This window comes from Calypte anna, chromosome 2 (genome assembly GCF_003957555.1).
Source record: "Calypte anna isolate BGI_N300 chromosome 2, bCalAnn1_v1.p, whole genome shotgun sequence".
In the NCBI taxonomy this organism is placed as follows: Eukaryota; Metazoa; Chordata; class Aves; order Apodiformes; family Trochilidae; genus Calypte; species Calypte anna.
In genome coordinates, this window is record NC_044245.1 from 114,987,071 (window position 1) to 115,002,530 (window position 15,460).

General features: G+C 42.1%; 1 protein-coding gene across 2 annotated transcripts in view; it reads left to right on the top strand.

Annotated features, from left to right (window-relative positions):
* The first annotated feature begins 6,219 nt into the window (after positions 1 to 6,219).
* The window catches only part of NKAIN3 (sodium/potassium transporting ATPase interacting 3), a 338,160-nt gene continuing 328,919 nt past the window's right edge, over positions 6,220 to 15,460 (top strand). The window contains exon 1 of one of the 2 annotated variants that reach the window (XM_030445568.1): positions 6,220 to 6,275. In XM_030445568.1, coding sequence (XP_030301428.1) covers positions 6,222 to 6,275 — 54 coding nt within the window. In that variant the 5' untranslated portion in view covers positions 6,220 to 6,221. The remainder of the gene's footprint in view (positions 6,276 to 15,460) is intronic. The other variant, XM_030445567.1, reaches the window with a different exon arrangement.

Genomic DNA, 15,460 nt, shown 5'->3' on the forward strand with positions numbered 1-15,460 from the left:
TCTGGATAACACAGCTGGTATCAGTGTTATCTTTCAAAAACCTAGTGCAAGTGCCTCAGCAAGCAAAGCAAAACAACCCATTCTATACTCAATTTTGGATGGTATCAATGCAGCTTTGCATTTTGAAGGGCTTTTCTATATAAACATGAACACGGTGAGAGAGTGGAAACATTTTTAAACAATGATGAACAAATCACTGAAAATGTTTGTTATCACACATATGCAGGTGGACACCTGATAAGCTGTTCATGGTTTCAGTGGGAAAAAAATGCATGTTCTCCTTTGTGTTTATTCTCATAAGTGAAATGTCAGTAAAAAACCTCTCAGCTCGCAGTGTACCTGCATCCATCTAGACACGATTCATCAGAAAGTATCTTTTATTACCAAGAAATACTCTGAGGATAGAAAAAGCTTGGTTTATTGTGTAAACACCCTTTATCCGACTTTCAATAGGTGTTTACAACAAGCTTTGTTGTTAAACCATTCTTGTAAACTCCACTGTGCTTCTGCTCAAGTTTTTCTTTACTTAAAATTGAGGATTGTAGCAATGTTTACTTATGCTGAATGTTTCAAAACTAATCATTTAGTGACCTACAAACAAGAAGAAAGCCGTATTATTTTTCAGCATTTCGTTCTTGTGGTTAACATGAGAGAAAGTTGCAAAGCTCTTCTGCTTCATTCTAGCCTGGCTGTTCCTGGTTATAGGGATATGGTAGCATGCATTACACAAATTAGAAAAGAAGATGTAAAGACAGAAAAAACAAGCCCAAAGATAAGTTGGAGTCTACTGCTGACAAACAAAACTGAATTATAGAAGGTCAGTCTGTGTACTTAAAGCACTCATGTTTTCAAAAGCACTTGTATATTGTTAGGGCATGGAGGGTACCACCAGCCCTGCCTTTCCCTGTGCAGCTCCCTGGGACTCCCCCACCCTCCCCATGGCTCAGGACCCCATTTCAGCCTCCCAAGTGGTGTCAGTCCCTGCAGTGGTAGCCTCAAGTTCCCCACAGACCTGCTTGTCCAGCCATGGGCCTGACCCACAGGCTGATGTCCTGGCCTGGCACTGACCCATCCTCATGCTCCTACCCAGCCACAGAAAGGTTGTGCATGACCCTGTTTCCCCATACTGGGCCTGAAAATTAAAAAAAAAAAATACTATTTTAACTATAAAAAACATAATTCACAATGAACATGCATTTCCATTCCATAAAGAACTTACATTTTAATGAAGAATACAGTTTCCTAGCAGCAGGTGTTAACATTGAAATGAAAAATTAGATCATTATATTGTGTATCTGCTTTCAGAAGGATAAATTGAAAATAAGATTTACTAAAAACACTGATAATATCTTGAAACCCTCATTTGTCTTTAAAGCTGTATTAAATTTCATGGGGTTTCTTGTTTGCTTGAGGTAATTCAAGACTACTTGAGGAATACACAGCCGTACACAGTGGAATATTTTTCTAAGCTATTCCAGCTGTATGTCTGCCTGAGGTGTGACCAGTTGATAGCTATATGGAGGTGTATTTTGATCCTTGTATCCTCTCTCATTCTGGGAAAGCTTGAAAAGTAATCACAAAGCTTCCAGTTCCCAGCCTTTCCGCATTAAATGGCAAAAGTAAAGGCGAAATCTGAGGCCACAGGAATCTGTTCTTAAGCTTTGATTCTGCAGACCCTGAGTGTATTTACTGATCTCTGCACAATATCTAGGACTACTCTCTGGGCTTAAAAATAGTAAATAGTTAAAATTTACTTAAATTAAAAGTAAAATTAAAATTAAATTAAAATCAAGTAAATAATCTTTCCAGGATTAAGGTTATCCTCTGACACGAATAAATTTTTATCAGTAGTATCTTCTGAATAGTATTCATAACTAAAGATGGCCAAGTGAGTTATGAGGGAGGTGGTTCTGTTATCACGTGTGATTATTACTTTAGCCCAGTGGGCACAGTAAACAAAATGCACTTCCTTAAGCTCAGGTTAGTGACCAGATATGTTTGTTGCAGCTTGAGAAAAACTCCAGCACAGGCAGAAAACTAAAGGGCTTATTAGATAGAGTAAAAACCATTGAAGAGCTACAATGACAGTCAAATATTATGAATTTAATTTTCTCCTCTTAATATGAGATCTTCTGCTGATGGCTTTAGGTCTTTAAAACTAAGATTTTAATGTCTTTGATTCTGAAGAGTATAACCTAACAAGGAATAAACCTATAGGAAATAAAAGTTTTTTCTAGACAGGTTTAATATCTCTTATCCTTATCTGTGAACCCATTTTTCTTTAAGTGTGAACAGCCCTGATTTTCTGCTTTGAATGGAGTGAGATTAGAAGCACAAGCTCTGATGGCCAACAATTACAGCATAAGGAATCCTACACTTGTGTCAAGGTATGGCCATGACTACGTGAATGTATCATAAAGCTTTTACGTACCATTTCTTTTCAAGTGCACTAAATTTACATCCATACAGCACATCTTGGTAGGCATTAGGCTAGTCCACAGGGCTTTTTAGTGCTTACACCATTTTTTTACCTACTTGTCATGCACAGTGCTATATTAGGTCTGTCTTCATTATGAAACTGGAAATTAATTTCTCTAGTTATTTATCAGCTTCTCTACCCAATTCATGGGTAGAGTAATCAATAAAATACAGTCCTTCCTCTTTCCTTTGTAGATTATATTATTCTCATATTGCATTTTCTGATGTGTTCTAGAAATCCTGTGCCTTCTCATAAACATACATCATTAACCTCCTCCTGACCCAGGTTCTCTCTCCTGTTTCTCTCCTATACTCAGTGCTTTCAGCTGTAGAGAAAATGAATCCTAATGGCTTAGTTGCTTGTGCTCCTGTGGAAGTCATGTTCTACAGCATTCTCCTGTTAATTAACATTTTTTCACTGCTTCCCTGACCAGGTAGCAGCTTTTGCTTGTGGAAGCTAATACTCTAGAATAAACTCACTTTACCAAGCTGTCCTTTTCATTCTGGGACCTTCTGCTGGAGGACAGAAACTGAGAAATACTTCAGGAACATGGGAAAAAATGGTAAAGATGCATAAAGCTCTGTGAAACTTCTCCCACTGAAGCCGTGAAGTTCTGTCATTTATAAGGATAGGCAAGGATGCATGTGGTTTGAAAAAGGTTTGTCTTCTTTTCTCCCCAGCTTTAATACATAATTTCTAAAACTTACTGTTATTGGTTCTGGAACTCAAATTCACTAACACATAGATTAGAAAATGCGAAGACAAATGAGTTATATTGTGTATATATCAAAAAAACAAAACTAAAATCAAAACAAAAAAAACCCCCAACTGTAGAGAAACAAGATAAACCAGGTGCCTCGAGTTGCCAAAGAGTGGGTGTGAGTCCACCTGTGCCTGGTTAGGGCAGGCCCCCTATTACCAGGAGGCCAATAAAGGTGGGACACACACCCACAAGGAGGAAGCTCACTCTGGTGTGAGGCATGGAGAAGCCAGCAGCTCGTCGAGCCCCAGGAGCAAGAAAGGCTCTTCCTGCTACACCCAACTAATGGCTTTATTTTTTTAAAAGGAAATTTTCTGCATTGCAGTCTGTAATTCAATTTGAGCACTGCTACTCTCTGAAACAGCAATACCCACTTGGTTATCCAGGTTGCTGAAACAATGGCTTAGATAGGTGAAAAGTGCCTTGTTCATCTCATCCATGTCTCCAGACAGTTCTGCTTTACCAAGGAACATGGGTTAGTGTCAGCTGCTAGCCTAGTACTGGAAGGTACCTGGGTTTTTTTCTGCAAAAAGAAGAGGTAAGGCTTTAGCTCCTTCTCAGAAGAGCAGTACCCTGGGGGAGAAACAGGAAGAGTTATGAACCTCATCCCACTGATGGACAAGCAGGGGCTGGTTATGGTGAATGCAAGTAAATTCTCTTCAGCACTAGCTGTTGTCATTTAGTTTATCTAGTTTCTTACTCACCCTCCAATTTTTATTAATAACTTCTGCATAATTAGGTTTAACTAAAAATATCTTGTAGTGTATTAAATCTTCAGTGAAGTCCAAAGAGATGGTGCTCACTCTAAGCCCTCTGTAGAAAAACCAATTATCCATAAAATTTACCAGTTCAGGATGGCACAATGGATTTTTAGCAACTATCACCTTTTCAATTTACTTCCTTATCTTCAAGTATTCATTCTTCAAAATAAATATGTTCTCAGAACATGTAACTTTAGTCAAGTTCAGCCCCAGGTAGAATTTAATCTCAAAAGCCACACACAGAAATACAAATCTCAGGCTGTTTTATTGAAGTTTTTTACATTTTGCTATGTGGACTATCTTGCACTCCTCACATACGTACTTAGTCAAATACATATATCCTAGATAAGCAGAATCTGGTTTACTTGTCTTGCTTTTGTTCCTTTGGTTTAGTACATAAAACTATCTTAGTGCATTCCTACTCAGAAGGGAAGTAGCAGAAAAAAACAGCTTTCCAAATCTAAGCTGACACAATACTACTTGGTGGTAGTTTTGTAATTATTTTACTATTGTCACTACTATTTAATGCTGTAAGTAAAAGTTGTATGCAGTTTGGAGAAACAATACTGTGTACTTCACATAAACATTGATCAGATATGTTGCTAAATGCCTTGCAGATGTTAGTTGTTTGTTTTTTTTTTTCCTCAGGGTAAGCTTCAGTGTTCTTTGGCACAAGACTGTGTATCAGGGAACAGCAGGTGGTAACAGGCTGTAGGAAAGCACTGCCTGGTGAGTGGAACATGGCACTTCTGCCTTAATGCCTGTAAAAAAAAAATCTGATTTATCCACAGTTTGATGGGGAGAAAAAGAAAAAGGTATTTAACACTTCATCCATGTGCAAAAATATTTTTAAGAGACATTGTGCATACTCATATCTCTTTTTCCTTCACAAAACATTACTTGTCTCCAACTAATGTACATAAATCAGATGAAGGGACGGCAATATCTCCAGCGATCGTGTTTCTCTCAGCTGCCCATGGAAAGGCTCCTGGGAAGCGGTGGTTATTCACCCGCCTCCTCGAACGCAAGAATTTTTCTTTGCAACTCTCGGGACATCCCTTTACCTTTGCGAAGACAGATCATTGCCGGGGCTCAGCCCCTCTCCCCGGAGGCCCTTCCTTCCCAATTCACACCCGCGAGGGGCAGCAGAAGCCGGCGGCCTCCCTTGGCACAATGGCGTTGCCAGGCAGGGAAACCCCATCCCCCAGCACCTCCTGTCAGCGACTGGAAAAGGGATTAAACAACCCGAGCGCCAGCCGCGGACACCCAGGCCCTTCACTTCCCCCGGGGAAGCCCTGTCCGCGCTCCGGCACCGCACAGGGAGGAGGAGAGGGAAGGAAAGGGGCGCCCCGAGGAACTTCTCGCCCGCCGCCTGTCATCACCCGTGGGAGCGGGCACCCAACCTCTGCCTGAAGGTGTCCCCGAGGAACAGAGGCCTGGGGGCCTCCCCCCCCGCCTCCTGCCCACTCTGGGATCCCTCCTCAACCCCGACACAAACAATGGTCCCCTGCCCGCCTCGGGGTTCCGCGGCCGCCCCGCCCCGCTGTAGCCGGCCAAGTCCCTTGAACTTTCCCGGGGCGCTCCGCAACAAGCGGCCCGCACCGGGCTACCCCGAATGCCGCTGCCCTTCATCCCCCGCTCCTCCCGCCCAGATCCCCTCCAGCACTGCCTCTCCTCGGGGCATCCAAAATCCCCGCAAACTGCGCACCCCAGAGACCCTCCGCCGCCCATCCACCGGCACGGCGCACCCCGGCCACCGCTCCTCTACTCCTCACACCTACCACAGTCCTCCCACCCCCTGCCCTGACTAACACGCCCACCCTCGGCATCCCCCACCCCACCCGCCAGCCCCCCGCCTCCCCGCACGTGTTCCCTCTGCCCACCCCCCCTCCGATCGGCACACGCCCACCCCCGGTCCGCTGCCCCTTCCCCAGAGCCAGACCCGCGCCGTGCCGGGCAGAGTCCCCAGCTGCTTACCGGCTCCTCTTCCCGGGAGCCGCGCTGACCTCCTCCCGCCTCCTTCCCGCCGCCGAGAAATCTCCACCACAACGGAGGGGGAGCAACGAAAGGCGGGACACACAAACACACAAGCCCCGCCGCTCTGTCCGGATGCGGTGAACCCACCGCTTCGCCTCCGGGGCCGCCTCAGCGCGGGAGGGAAGGAAGAGGAGCGGCGGCGGCGGCTCTCCGGCGGCGCGACGCTGCGGGGTCAGCTGCCACCATGGGCTGCTGCACGGGGCGCTGCACGCTGATCTTCCTCTGCTCGCTGCAGCTGGTGAGTGCCGAGATGACCGCCCCGGGGCACGATTGGGCTTCGCGGAGGGGCGGGAAGCGACGGGTGCTCTCCCCTGCTCCGGGCAAGGCAGCCGGGGGAGCAGAACGCCGCTCCGCTGGCATCGGAGCTGTCCGCGCCCAGTGCGAGTCCGGGCACCGCTCCCCCCCCGCCCCGCCCCGTTCGCTCCTCGTCCCCGACCCCCGGCCCGTAAGTTTTGCAGTGCAATGGGAGGAGAACGAGGCATGGGGCGAGAGCGGACCCGTGGTCGGTGAGGGGGGAGGCGGCGGCGCCTCATCCCGGGCGGCTGTCAGCGCTCCCCGCATGAGGGACAGACAGAGAGAGATTCCCCCGCCCCCCGGCTTCGCTCCCTGATGGTGCCAGACAAGGGCTCCCCCCGTCTACTGAAAGTAGATGCTGAGGAGAAGAACGAGAAGGACGGTGCCTCAGCTCGGCCGGCAGCCGATGCCCGAGGGCGGGCGATGGCTCAGGGCTGCTGTACCGGGGGGACCGGGCCGGGCGGTTCTGGACCGCCCGCCCGCATCCCCTGTCAACGCGATGTGGGGAGGGGTGCGGGAAGCACACGCTCATCTCCTGCGCCTTCCTATTCTCTGTTTTTTTTAAAACTATGATGAAAGAGGAATCTGCCCCCTCTCTCCTGTGACTTTTCTTGGGATTCCTTTCGTCTGATTCAATATTCCTCCGTGTGCAACTGGAAGAGCGGAACGGTGCATCTTCTCTTTGTTTGCTGAAGTTGGCGTATTTGTTTCAAAGAAAAGAGTTGTCGAGACAGAACACCCCCAAACGATAATAATCCTTCCTCTGGCTCATTAGCCAGATGGTAAAATAACGCTCTTTCTTTACGAGTAATCCCTGGTCCCAAGAGTATTTTAAAAGATTTTTCTCTTTTCTACTGACTCAGTCATCATTTTGCCACATGATCTTTCTTGCGATGAGTGCTGCTTCCTGTGTGTGTTTGTAAAGAAGTGGGATCCATTTACTGTGGATTTTTTGGTTTTTGTTTGGTTTTGTTTTCCTAATCTTTTGTTTATTTTTCTAGTTTTCTGTTACAGAGCTTCTATTTCAGGGGTAATACACTTAGATGCAGTACATACAGTTACTTCATTTGAAGATCCCCATGCATTTTCAAGGCTGCTGCACCTCCATTGTTTTCAGTGGAAGCCTGGACCTTTCTATTCAGATATGCTGTAGTATGATGGAGCTAAGGGTGGCATAACTACTTCAATGACACAACCATGCCAAAAAAGAGGGAAGATATGTGATTTTGTGATTTGTACTTTTATTGTGAGGAAAGCTTGCTGCTTTTTTTGTTTTGTTTTTTTTTTTTTTTTTGCGTTAGTTTTGCAGATACAGTCCTATTGAGCACAGTTGAAGCCAAGTCACTCCTGATTTACTAAAGTGCATGCAGGAGAGAAAACAAACCCTTTTTCTTTAAGTGTGCCTCTCCACTAGTTATGAAGGTTATTATAGCAGTATTTACTACTCTGTAGAATTACTTGAAGGCTATAAAAACTGAAGTAAAATGTGAATAGCCACCATAATCTACAGAAAAATACAGATAAAGTCTTTCAGAAAAAGATTTGTATTTTATAAGACACCTATCAGGTGATATAACAACTTAAAAATTACTACAGTGCATAGTTTTTCACCACACTACTTTAACTTTTATAATAATCTCCCACTGTAATAGCCATGTATTTCAAGCACTGAGAACTTTGGTATGGCAAAATGCTTTCATTCTTATTATTTTTATTTCAAAATAAAAATTGTGCTTTAGATTCAAGAAGTAATAGTACAGATATGAACTTAAAGCTTAGGTACCTTCCGTGGTGTCAGGGGCAGTAATGTTCAGTTCATATCTGTAGTATTTGTCACCATAGGAGGTTGTACATCACTTTCTAACATCTCAGAGGTCATAAGTATAAAGCATGTAAAACAAAACTGCATCCCTGGACACTACTGGCATTAAATGAGATTTATTTTACCTTGCATCTGTTTAGGAATGTGTGAAAGAAGTATTAGACTATGGATAACATTTTGATTAACTATTGCAAAACCCAAAGCCCTTTTAATGCTAATCTGTAGCATTTCAGAAGTACAAGCGATTTATAGGACTTAAGGAGTCTATGCATGTATTTCAAAAAAGAAAATTGTTTACCTTAGTTATATCCTGGTCATGTCAGAATAGGACCTGGGACAGTTCAGGCTTAACTTTAACTTTAGATATCATCTGAGAAAGAGATACCTCAGAAAGCACAGTGGCCAACACCTTTTACGAGGTACATGTACTGTGTAGTTTTTCTTTGGTACAAGATGACTTGAAGTAAAAAGCCAAATTCCTGGAAACTTGTTCAAACCAAAGATTTGGTTCTTGTTCTTAAGAAAAATTGAATGTTTAGTGGCCTCAAAGCATAGTTTCTTGATTCCTTAGAACTATTGTCTTCTCTTTTACCTTATCTGCATGTTTACATCATATTGGGATAAAGAATTACAAGGTGAAGAGAAAAACAGTTATTGCGTGACAGCCAATAAATGTGTTAAGTGTATTAACTTCAAGGAGATTTGTTTGTAATTTTCAGTGCTGTTTATCAATTGGAAGATTTTGACATAAAACTGACAATATCAGTTTTCACTTATGTTTTGATCCATGAAGATGTTTCTGTCTGACAGCTTTTATATTTTATAATAAACACATTTCACTGTTGAATGCAGTAACCCTGAGAACAGTCTGCAGTTAGTTTTCTATCATTTAATGATAACCTCATTCTTAAATGTCAATATTTATAATTATGTGTAATACAGGACTCTGGGAATAATCACCAAGACAGGAGGCTAGGTGGCAACAGGTCAGAAAAACTATTAGCTGCATGGTTTGCTTGAACTTCTGAAGGTGGATTCTGCTTCTGAAAGCCAAAGGAATTTTGTCTAAGGAGAACAATATCTTTTAATTTTGCACAAGGAGAACAGTATGGCCAAAACCTCCTGCTGTGGTCTTTCATTGTTTTGCTCTTCCTGACTAAAGCATTGTTATATGACATTTCCAATGCTGTCAAGCAAAGAACTCAGAAATATATATCTATCTTTGTGTGCGTTAATCTGTCATTAAGACTATTAGGAACTATGTATACACCAGGAGAATAAATCATAAGGATATATGAATCGTTTGGATTGCAGACATAATTATTCCAAGTGCCACTGGAAGTCTCAGGTTTTGGCCCTGTCTGTACTAGAAAATTAAACCAGCTGCCAGAGAGAGTGACTGTACTAGTTGTGTAGCCACCATGCCATGAAATATTGCAACAAGAAGACAAACAAATTAGAAAAATATTAAATTCTGGAAGTGGTAAATTGGTAACGAATTGCAGTGAGATTTAGCTGTGTGAATCCAATTGGTGTTAATACATTTCACACAGTGAAAACTTTCATGATGCTTTGAAAACATGTTTCTGAGTGACTGCCACTGCAGGATAATTTTGTTTCAATATTTACAGCAAGTGGAAGTTTTTGGTACCTAGGAGTATACAGATGTATAAGCACTAAGAACAGAGATCATGAATGAGATTTTCAAAGTGGTGAAAGGAAGATTTAGGGAAAACACTTGGCTAAGTCCTTTTTATTGATTCGACAGTCTCATTTCATGTGTTTATCCTTGGCTCTTCCTGCACTGTGTTCATTGTATATGTCTTGATTTGTAAGTGTATGTTTTGTCCAGTATAGTTGGTGTAAAATAGCCCATTCCCTATTTAACTTGTAACTTTCAACATAACTTTAAGTGTCAGCAGATCACAGTGGGAAGGGGTCCCAGTGGAAACACAGCTTCTGCATACTGTTTTTGACTAGTGGTTGCTGGGGAGTGCAGTTGGTCATTTTTACAGGCTAATTACTCTCAATATTCAGAAGATTTATGCTTGTGATTGTGATTAACATTAATTATACTGATGTATGTAAATCCTTACCCTTGGAAATGAGACTCTATCCATTAGACTGAACAATAATGTCTCATCATTTGTTACTGTACATAGTGGAATTTCATCAGTTATGCGGGGAAGTGATACATGCCATGCATAGGTTTTAATCTCATTTTAAAACATTTTACAAAGCTGGAAACTCTAACTTATGATTTTGGCTCTCTGTGCTTGTGTGTTAGAACTGACAGATAGCAATTATTCAGTTAACAGCTCAGGGATTCAAGGGATTTGATAAATCTGAGAAAGTAAAATCTCTGAAGCGGTAAATTGCTGCATCTTTTTTATGTTGGCAAAAGAATCACTGGCCCATTGGTCTGGTGATGAAGCATCTGTCTGCTGAGAAAGGAGGAGAAGGTGTGAGGGGGTGCCTTTTGTACTAGGAGGGGTGAAGAACTATGGGGATCTTAGCTCCAAACAATGTGTTGGTTGCAGGATGGCCCTTTCTGTTTGGCAGCTGCAGTGGGAATGGTGTTTGCTCAGAGAACTCAAACAGCACCCCCAAAACAAGGAACCATTGGTGGTGGCTGTGTCCCAGTGGCTGATACTCTTGTATGGGTGTATAATTGCATTATTTAACATTAAGTAGAACTACTTAAGTTAGATCTTTGCAATCCAAAAACTCTATGACACTACGTTATTTTTAGGATCAATCCCATCAGGGACAAAAGAATAAACTAGCAATATGTGTTTTTCACTTTGTGTTTTTGGTTAATTTTACAAAACTGGTGGGAGATATCTCTTACATTCCCAGTGCATCAGCACCATAGTGTTTAAGCACTCCATGCACCAGAAATTCAGCCTTAGCAGTGAAATTCCCTCCTGCCAAAGCTGTGCATCTTTTGGTTTAGTGATCCAAAGTTGGGAGTTCAAAGCCTGAGGAACCCTAAGCTTTCAGATGTCTCTGAAACTTTTGAACTGGGGAATTTCTTAAAGAAGCTGTGCAGCTCTTGCTTAGTTTTAGGCTCTACAGTTCTTCAGTTTTTAGTGGTAAATTGTCACATAAAAATGTAATGATTATTTTTTCAGTGATGAAATTAAAGAGTTAAGATTTGAATGATAATAATGACAATTATGTCAGTGAAAAATGAGAATTACATAGCTATCATTCCTGTCTACCAGATCAGCAAGTTTTGGAAATAATTATTTTAAGAATATTGGAATGTGCTTTTATTTCAAGATATATTCAAAAAGTCTGCCAAGACACAGTTCTTGAAACTAGGAAACAAAGATTGTGGTTTTGGAATTAATTGAAATTCAGAAGGATAGTATTGATGGATCCAAATGGAATTTGGGTAGAATTTGCAGAACTTGAATACACAACAAATTTATGTTTACAGATCATACGGGATCAACTGCACTTGCAGCTGATTAGGTGGTGTTTAAATCCTGCAGATTTTGTGAGGTTTGATTCTGAAATAAGAATTTGTAAGGCTAGTTAATCTTAGGTCATGTTTTCGATCTGTATTTATCTGAGATGCATCAATGTAAAGTGGATTCTATTAGTTCTAGGGTTAATTTGGCAAGTTGACAAATGAAGATCTCTAATTTTTCAGGTAAAGCTGTTAAATTTTGTCTCCCCTGTGATATCCAAGTTACTTTTTCACATAAATTAAATTAATTTAATTGATTATGTGAGCAAAGAGAGAATCAAACCAGTTGTACAGATCACTGACCCTGATACTGCACAAGTGACTGGAGGTTTTGCACTTTGCTTGAGTAAGGCTGGAATCAATTCACATGTGAAGTAACTGGTATTGGTAAAATGGTCTCTTCTTGGATGAGCTCAGTGAAAAGAGGAGAGGCATTGGTCCCAGGATGCAACAAGAGGGAAATTCTGGTTAAAGTTTAGGAAAAATATCACTGAGAGAGTAGTTATAAATCGAGTCATTTTTTCCAGAGGAGTTGTAGAAACTACACCCTAGAACAAATTCAGACAGCAGCTGAACATATTTCTGAAAGACTTTATCTAAGTGTATCCAATGTTGAATTTGGCCTTGCAATCAGTAGGAGTTTTACCAGATGACCTTCAGAGTTTCCTTTCAGCTTCTGTTATCCCATGATGATTATATGATCTTAGAAGAGCTTAATTAAGAGAGGCCTTCAGTTCTTTATTAGGAGGGTATTTCAAATCCACAGTAACCTGGGTTGTTTTGAAATAATGTCTTAATTTATTGTGGACATAATACTGTAGAAATAGGCTTGAAATAGGAATAACAATCTTAGCATTTAATTGTATCTCCTGGTACCAAACTTTAGTGTTAAATTAAATGCAGTGTACCTGTGATGGCCTTGCCATTTATTGTTTCACAAAGAATAATTCTGTGATACAATATTTTATGTCACACCTGTTGAACTCATTAGTACTGAAGCAAAATGTATTTTATTCATTCAGTTCTGTGATCAATTGCTAAGCAAGACTGGAGTCATTTTGAGGCAAAGAGTGTGTTATTTCTAACTGTGCAGGGAAATGAACTGTACATTTTTGGTTCTAGATGAGTAATATAGAGGAGCAGTTACAGGTGACTGGGTGATACAAGAGGCAGAAAGTATGATACAGAGTTTTTCACCTCTAGGTCGTGTTTTGAAGTTCACTGCAAGTTAGATGAGGATAAAGGTCGTTATGGTTTATATGAAATATTAGTGGTCCTAACAAAGAGTCAGTATAAAAATATCCTCTCCATATTAGCCCTAATTTCCCCCTTGTATGTTATACAAGGAGGGTCAAGGTGGGTGACCACAGTAATATGAAGACCGAAGCAATCTTCTGCTCATTTTTTCTCCAGGATAACTTTTCCATGGTGCTAGCAGGACAGCATAGTGAAGTTTGCACTGCCTTTGCTCATAGTGGACATGGTATCTTTGCTGGTGTTGTCAGCATAGGGAGGCATTTATAAGCTTTATGATTGATTTTATGCAGACTTCATCTTTTCCACTGTTTAAAAAAGGCCCCACATTGGGCACCAATGAATCTGTCAGCTTTAGCCAATAACTAGGTGACAGATGCTGTCTGTTCTTCCCCCATTACCTTCCCAGGGGAGGAGAAAAAGGGGAATAAGATTAGGAAGACCTTAGATTAGGAAAAAAAAACCCTAGTGTAGGTTTAATGAATTAGTAATAAAGACACTGAATTACAAATATATATGCAAGTATAGAACCCATGCTCCTCAGTAATTACTTTCCAGCCAAAAAAGTCCCACATTGGACTCAGCAGCAGAGGGCAGTGCCCAAGTCCAGGGTCTCAGTGACACTCCCCAAGAACCTTGGGCAGCCAAGCCAGGAGGAGGTGGCCTGTCCCCAAGAACAGTGCTCCTCTGCAGTGAGGCAACAAGATGACAGATCCATGGCAAACAAACAGACCCCCAACCAGCCAGACAGCACCTCAAGCCAGAGAGGCCATGAGAAGAGAGGTTCCTGAGGCTCCATTTTATACTGAAGACCGTGGTTTGGATCATGCACTGCTACACTTAGCGAGATGCGAGACCTACAGTTCCTTGGCAGAGCTTCAGTACCAGCAGCATCTCACAGGTTTTAGGATGGATGTTAAAGGTTTTTTTTGGTGTGTGTGTGTTTAGGTTTTTTTTTTGGTTTTTTTTTTTTGTCTGTTTGGTTTTTTTTGTGTTTTTTGTTTGGTTTTTTGTGTTTTTTGTTTGGTTTTTTTTGTGTTTTGTTTTTCCTTTTCCTTCCATGTACAACCACCAATATCTTTGTAATCTCACTACGGGTCTGTGTCTTTGGCAGGTCTGTAAAATACAGTGGTAAGCTGGATTTAATCACTGTTCTCTGATCTCCAGAACATGCCTGGTGCTTAAGATTCTGGTAATAAAAAGGTAGTAAAAAATTTTATTTTAGCCTTTTTACTTTTTACTATACTTCCTTATCATCTTGTCTTTCCTCAAACACAGCCATACCTTGTATGTAATCTCAGCTCAGATGGATTTTTTTAATGCTGTGGTGATGTGGGACTTGTTCTTACAAGTTGCTGAATGCCCTCCAGCTCTCATTAAAGTTGCTGAAAGTCATTCTTTACATATAGGCTTTTTAGAATAGTAGTTTCAAGTTTCTCTTCTCTCTTCTCTTCTCTTCTCTTCTCTTCTCTTCTCTTCTCTTCTCTTCTCTTCTCTTCTCTTCTCTTCTCTTCTCTCTTCTCTTCTCTTCTTCTCTTCTCTTCTCTTCTCTTCTCTTCTCTTCTCTTCTCTTCTCTTCTCTTCTCTTCTCTTCTCTTCTCTTCTCTTCTCTTCTCTTCTCTTCTCTTCTCTTCTCTTCTCTTCTCTTCTCTTCTCTTCTCTTCTCTTCTCTTCTCTTCCTCTTCTCTTCTCTTCTCTTCTCTTCTCTTCTCTTCTCTTCCTCTCTCTTCCTCTCCTCTCCTCTCCTCTCCTCTCCTCTCCTCTCCTCTCCTCTCCTCTCCTCTCCTCTTCCTCTCCTCTCCTCTCCTCTCCTCTCCTCTCCTCTCCTCTCCTCTCCTCTCCTCTCCTCTCCTCTCCTCTCCTCTCCTCCCTCCTCTCCTCTCCTCTCCTCCCTCTCCTCTCCTCTCCTCTCCTCTCCTCCTCCTCTTCCTCTCCTCTCCTCTCCTCTTCCTCTCCTCTTCCTCTCCTCTTCCTCTCCTCTTCCTCTCCTCTTCCTCTCCTCTTCCTCTCCTCTTCCTCTCCTCTTCCTCTCCTCTTCCTCTCCTCTTCCTCTCCTCTTCCTCTCCTCTTCCTCTCCTCTTCCTCTCCTCTTCCTCTCCTCTTCCTCTCCTCTTCCTCTCCTCTTCCTCTCCTCTTCCTCTCCTCTTCCTCTCCTCTTCCTCTCCTCTTCCTCTCCTCTCTCTCCTTCCTCTCCTCTTCCTCTCCTCTTCCTCTCCTCTTCCTCTTCCTCTCCTCTTCCTCTCCTCTTCCTCTCCTCTCCTCGTATAGAAGTTTTGGTTGAGAGTAAGTATAAATATATATAAAAAGTGTATGTTAAAAAGTGTATGATACTTCAAAGAGCATATTCTGAAAGCACAGGAACAGGCTGTCCCAGAGTCCCGGAAGGCGAGCCGGCGGGGAAGGCAACCAGTCTGGCTGAGCTGGGAGACTCTGAAAGAAATTAGGATTAAGAAGAGGGCCTATCAATTATGGAAAAAAGGACTAACTTCTCAAGAGGAATTTAGGAATATAGTCAGGTCATGTAGAAAGAAAATCAGAGAGACAAAAGCACAACATGAACTGAATCTTGCTACCT